Source organism: Sceloporus occidentalis, unplaced genomic scaffold (assembly GCF_023333645.1).
Source record: "Sceloporus occidentalis isolate IW3139 unplaced genomic scaffold, rSceOcc1.0.p SCAF_1, whole genome shotgun sequence".
Classification (NCBI taxonomy): Eukaryota; Metazoa; Chordata; class Lepidosauria; order Squamata; family Phrynosomatidae; genus Sceloporus; species Sceloporus occidentalis.
Window position 1 is genome coordinate 77,936,132 of NW_028316981.1, and position 5,508 is coordinate 77,941,639.

A 5,508-nucleotide genomic window follows, 5' to 3' on the forward strand; every position below is an offset into this window, starting at 1 on the left:
ACAATGACAAACTCCCTCTGATGAAACCTGTCAAGAAAACCCTGTGATGGACTCGCCATAAGTCAGGAAAGTGTTGAATAATGGTTTTTATTGTTGTAATTATATTTTAATGCTTGTTTGTTTCTATGGGCCTTGAAAGCTCCATTTTGATGTGAAAAGGCGGCGTACAAATGTAAACAGTACCGACGCAACAAGCGCCTTCCAAAACATTCCCCTCACAGGCCTAAGCCACGCCCCTCCCGCCCAACGGTTCTCTGCTGCCAATAAAGGGTGCTGGTGCTGGGCAGAAGCAGCCATTGCGCATGCTCATGGGTTTGGGCGCGCACGCGCAGTGCCTCCCTCGGCCCTTTCCGGGGCGGGGAAGGAAGAGGAGGGAGTCAGTGAGTGGTCTTGTGGTCCGCGCAGGCGCAGTTGGTTTCCTTGGTGTGCGAAGGGGGCTGCTGTAGCGGCGATGTCGGTGCAGGAGGACCCTGTCCAGCGCGAGATCCACCAGGACTGGGCCAACCGCGAGTACATCGAGGTCATCACCAGCTCCATCAAGAAGATCGCGGACTTCCTCAACTCCTTCGGTAGGAGCCTCCCTCCCTCCCTCCCTCTCTCTCTCCCTGGGGCGGGGCTGCTCTGCAGGGGCCCCGTCCTTCTCTTCACCCGCCTGGTCTTTCTCCCCGCAGACATGTCCTGCCGCTCCCGCCTGGCCACCCTCAACGAGAAGCTGACGGCCCTCGAGAGGAGGATCGAGTACATCGAGGCCCGGGTGAGAAGACACACAGAGAGGGAGACGGGGCCCTTTAAGAGGTTTTGGACTCCATCTCCCAGAATCGCAGGCTATTGGCCAACGTGGCTGAGGCTTCTGGGAGATGAAGTCCATAGTCTCTTAAAGGGCACCGTTTGGGGACCACTGCTTTTAAGAGGTTTTGGACTCCATCTCCCGGAAGCCTCAGCCGTGTCGGCCAATAGCCTGGGATTCTGGGAGCTGGAGTCCAGAATCCCTTGCAGAGCACAGTTTGAGGGGGACCACCAAACCCAACGGCCTCTCTGTTCCCCAGATCATGGCCTTCTCTGCTGTATACTCTCTGGCCACAGATCTACCTGACAGGATTCCTGGAGGCTCCTGGAGGCGACAGAATACTCTTCTTGGGCTTTTTGCCCCTTCTTCTAATCACTGCCTGCCTCCCGGAAGCAGAGGAGGAGGAGGAGGAGGAGGAGCTGCCTAAGGAGATGGTGTTCCCTGTCTACCTAAATTAAGTTGTATACTATCCAAAGTCAACAAAGTGAGCCAAAAAAGTTAACTAATGATTTCCAAACTTTGGCCCTCCTGATATAGAATCATAGAGTTGGAAGAGACCTCAAGGGCCATCCAGTCCAACCCCATTCTGCCATGCAGGAAATCTCAATCAAAGCACTGTTTTGGACTTCAGCTCCCAGAATTCCTGACTGTTCGCCAAACTGGCTGGGGCTTCTGGGAATTGAACTCCAAAATCCAAGTCTGGGAATCACTGAATAAACACCAGAGCTTGCAGCAAGGCTGGGAAGGGAGGGATTCCCACACTTTGGTCCTCCAGGTTTTTGGGTGGGTTTTTTGTACTTCATCTCCCAGAATCCCCAGTCACTTTGGTCAACAGACAAGACATTTGGGAGCTTAATAAGTCCAAAACACTTGAAGGACCACAGTTTGGGAACCACTGGTTTAGGGTCTTTAGGGTTGCATGAAGATGCTACTGCTGATCCCAACACCCCTATTCTCCAGCTGCAATATCAGGTTATGGATTATGTACACTTCAAAGACCTGGTCATGTTAATCTGGGAAATCAGTATGCAAAGGGATCTTGCAGCACCTTTGAGGCTAACTGAAAAAGAGATCGCCATTAGGGCTGAAGGGCAGGGTATAAATACCATAAATAAATAAATAAATAATAGAAGTAACAGCCTACTTCCTCCTCTCTGTGTACCATGAAGAAGTAGGCTCAAGTCTACAAAAGCTCGTGCCACCAACTTCTCTTTTTCAGTTAGTCTCAAAGGTGCTACAAGATCCCTTTGCATACTGATTTTCCAGACTAACACAGTTATGCCTTTGAATTCTTCCAGTATGGGAGGTACAAGAAGAACTAAGGCCAATGGCTGAAAACTGATTTACTAGAGTAAATATTCTAGAATTCAAAGACATAGCCATGTTAGTCTGGAAAATCCATATTCAAAGGGATCTTGTAACACCTTTGTCACTAACCAAAAGAGAGAATCTGGTAGCATGAGCTTTCATGCATTTAGACTGAGGAAGTAGGCCCAAGTTTACTAAAGCTTATGCTACCAGCTTCTCTTTTTCAGTTAGTCTCAAAGGTGCTGCAAGGTCCCTTTGAATACTGGTTTACATAGACTTTGTCATAGGATCCGTATCTATGGTATTATAGACAGACAGACGGTAGTGAAACAGTGGACTGCAACTCCCAGAATCCCTCAGCAAGTTTGGCCATGGTAGCTGGGGATAATGGAAATTGTCCTTCCAAAAAAACCACCAGTTTTGTTTCTTTTGCCACGTTATGCAAGTTGAGACTTACAAATACATGTTTTAAATAGCAAACTGATTAAAGTACCTTCCCTATTCTAACTGATTTAACAGTAGCATCTCAGAGACAGCATCCAGTGACCAGTTCTTAAACTGTTTCAGAAGGTGTAGCAGCTTGGACTTTACTCAGATTGTGATGGCAGGGACTTGAACAATGGTGGGAGTAGGCCCAGAAGGGCAGGATAAAAATAAAATGTATTATTATTATTATTATTATTATTATTAGACTATAAAAGGACTTTTCCCCTCATCATTCAGGGCATGTGAAACAAAACCAGAACTCATCCACCCACGTTCCTCCTAGGAGGGATTAGTTTATAGTGCAATCCTGTGCATGTCTAATCAGAAGTAAACCTCACTGAGTTTAATAGTACTTTCTCAGAGGAAAGTGTGCATAGGAATACAGTGTTATTAATCTGGCTCTCTTCTTCCCATTGGCAGGTAACAAAAGGTGAAACGCTGACATAGGTGTGATGGAGGCTGGCAAGGAGCCATCCTGGAAAATAATGTGCAGCTCTTCACAAAGCTGATGCTCAGACATCAAATTTCTTCATTACTTAATATGGATGGGAATTATGCTTGTTTCTGCTCCTTGAGAAGCTGCATTTGGAGCCTGTGACTTTGTGTGGGTGATTCCTGCTGAAATTGCAGCATGTTTAATTATGTGATTTTTATACAAGCTGATTCATGCAACTCATGTCATGCCCCCCTCTCCCCCGTGCTTGTGAAGCTGTCTTGCTTTGCAGCAACAGAATTCTTGTGAAACCAAATCTTAGTTTCTGGGAACACAATTTTGTTATTATTGTTGTTGTTTTGAAGGATCTAAACAGATTAGGGTGTTAGGGACTATGCCTAGTGGGCATCTCTAGCCGTTTCAGATATACATAATAAACATCCTGCATATAACTTTTATTGCTGGAAGATGTCAAATGACTCATTTTGCTGCAGTTGCCCAGTAAAATAAATGTGCAGTATATATGGGGGGTGGGGTGGGGAGAAAATCATGTGCCAAGGAAGGGGTTGACTTGGTTTTTTAAGTATTTTTTATTCTGTAATGCAACTTGGGGTGTCTTTTCCATTTGTATTTCAACAATAAAAACCACCTCTGCTGAACATGTCTGGTCATCTTGTAGCTAGTTTAGAGCACTGCCATAGAGTTTATGCAGCCTTTACAGTGCCACAATGATGTGATGTTTTGGTGGATACCATAATTCCCCAATAGGTTCACTTGTTCAGCCTCTTTCTTGGTTCCTGTGTGTTTTGTGACCTTTTGCAGACTAACAGCTTTGCCACATGCCAATAATTAGATGAAGCTGAAACATCAAGTGTATTGTTCAGACATGAGGATTCTTATACTTTATTTTGATATAAGGAAATATCTCCATAACATTATCAATGTGTAAGGATGATGATTCTCTCTGCCCAAGTTTAGGATTTACATCATTAATCTGACTACATAATCGTTCTCAAGCACACACCTTTTCAGTCTGAAGGTTATAAAAAAGTGCCTGCCTACCACCACATAGCTCATATTGACCTTCCAAGTATGATTAAGGAAATTTTGCTGGCAACCCCAAAAAGGGATCTAGATTAGCATAGCCTCCCAGATATTGCTCAACTGCAGTTCCTATTAGCCTAGCCAGCATAACCAAGTGATTTATAGGACTTGCACTCCCTCAGTAGCAGGAGAGCAACAGATCTTGGTCTAGAGCAAAAGTGAGCAACATTGAGCAGACCAGAAACCAAATTGTCCCCTCTAGCACTGACAGTGGAAAGTATAAGAAGTGGAAATATTGCAAAATAGTTTTGTGGCTCCTGTATCTTTTTTGTTTATTTTGTTTTAGTCTTAAATGGGGCTTCCAGAAGATTCTAAGTGTGAAAAATGTTTTCCAGTTTTTGATGCAGGAACCATGGAAGAACTGCTGGGCTGCAAAAACAGCCTTGGTAGCCATGCTTGGTTCACTTTTGGATTAGAATAAGTACTGTACAAGTGAAAGATAGCTGCAATTCTGCCCCCTTTGCCTGGACGTATGCCTCAGTGAATTGTACTTCAGTGGACTTGTGTGTGTGTGTTTGATGTTAAGCTTTCAATTTCTCCATGTTCCCAAAAAAAACCCAATTATGAAATATGATCAATTTGATAACCAAGTAGTCTAACAGGCAAACCCAAAATCATATTGGAAATGATACTAGAGGACTGCAGTCCTGCAATACATAGATGGCAGTAAGCCTTTTTGAAGGCAATAGCACCTTTGAGCTGACCTGCAAAAGCATCTGCTTATGATTTTCTTATATTTCCTATAAGCTAGTACAAGAACACAGTCCTTAACCTGTTTCTTTTTACTGTTAATACATTGTGCAACAGGAAAGGAAAGTCCATAGATGGTCAAAGGGACAATGTTCTTGGGGCATTCTTTCATTATTTGATGTGAATATAAACTACGTACTGTAGCACCAACTGAGTGGATGAAGTGTAGAACAGGGCTAACAGAACCTTTTTCTGTTGGGGACCAAAAGCCTGCGGGGGCTCCTTAACTGGCAGTACTTTACTCCACCTTCTCCAGTGATGTACTGGAGGAAGGGCAGCTGCTCTGAACCTATCACTTGCAAAGGGCTTTTGAAATTAGGCCCCTCTCTGACCTAGTGCACAAATGTTACAACAGCTGGTGTTGGGATATATAACTTCAAGGGTGACAGCAAACTACAGTACCTTCATTAGAATTTCATTTTAAAAATACAATTGAAGTCTTAAAAGGGAATTTCAGCATTATTTCTGTGAAAGATCAATGATGGAAAATTGATGAGTTCATGCTTAGTAAGGACTTCCAATTCATACATGAATGCTAAACTGATTCTCATCTGGCAGCATGAATGGTAATACAAAAAAAGAGCTTCCAGTCAGCCCTGCAGCTATCCCTAATATAACTATTATTTTAAAAACATGAGAC

The 5,508-nt window shown here is 43.9% G+C and overlaps 1 protein-coding gene across 1 annotated transcript; it reads left to right on the forward strand.

Annotated features, from left to right (window-relative positions):
- Nucleotides 1-352: 352 nt before the first annotated feature.
- LOC149321650 (putative protein BRICK1) lies at nucleotides 353-3,673 on the forward strand. Its single transcript, XM_089526277.1, has 3 exons — nucleotides 353-569; nucleotides 672-754; nucleotides 3,002-3,673. The coding sequence occupies exons 1-3, from the start codon at nucleotides 452-454 to the stop codon at nucleotides 3,026-3,028; spliced, it is 228 nt and encodes a 75-aa protein (XP_089382403.1). The 5' UTR covers nucleotides 353-451; the 3' UTR covers nucleotides 3,029-3,673.
- The last annotated feature ends 1,835 nt before the right edge of the window (nucleotides 3,674-5,508 follow it).

Coding starts and splice junctions, on each gene's coding strand:
- LOC149321650 (XM_089526277.1), top strand. CDS start 452: ATGTCGGTGCAGGAGGACCCTGTCCAGCGCGAGATCCACCAGGACTGG. Junction 570..671: donor GGACTTCCTCAACTCCTTCG/GTAGGAGCCTCC, acceptor TTCTCCCCGCAG/ACATGTCCTGCCGCTCCCGC. Junction 755..3,001: donor TCGAGTACATCGAGGCCCGG/GTGAGAAGACAC, acceptor TCCCATTGGCAG/GTAACAAAAGGTGAAACGCT.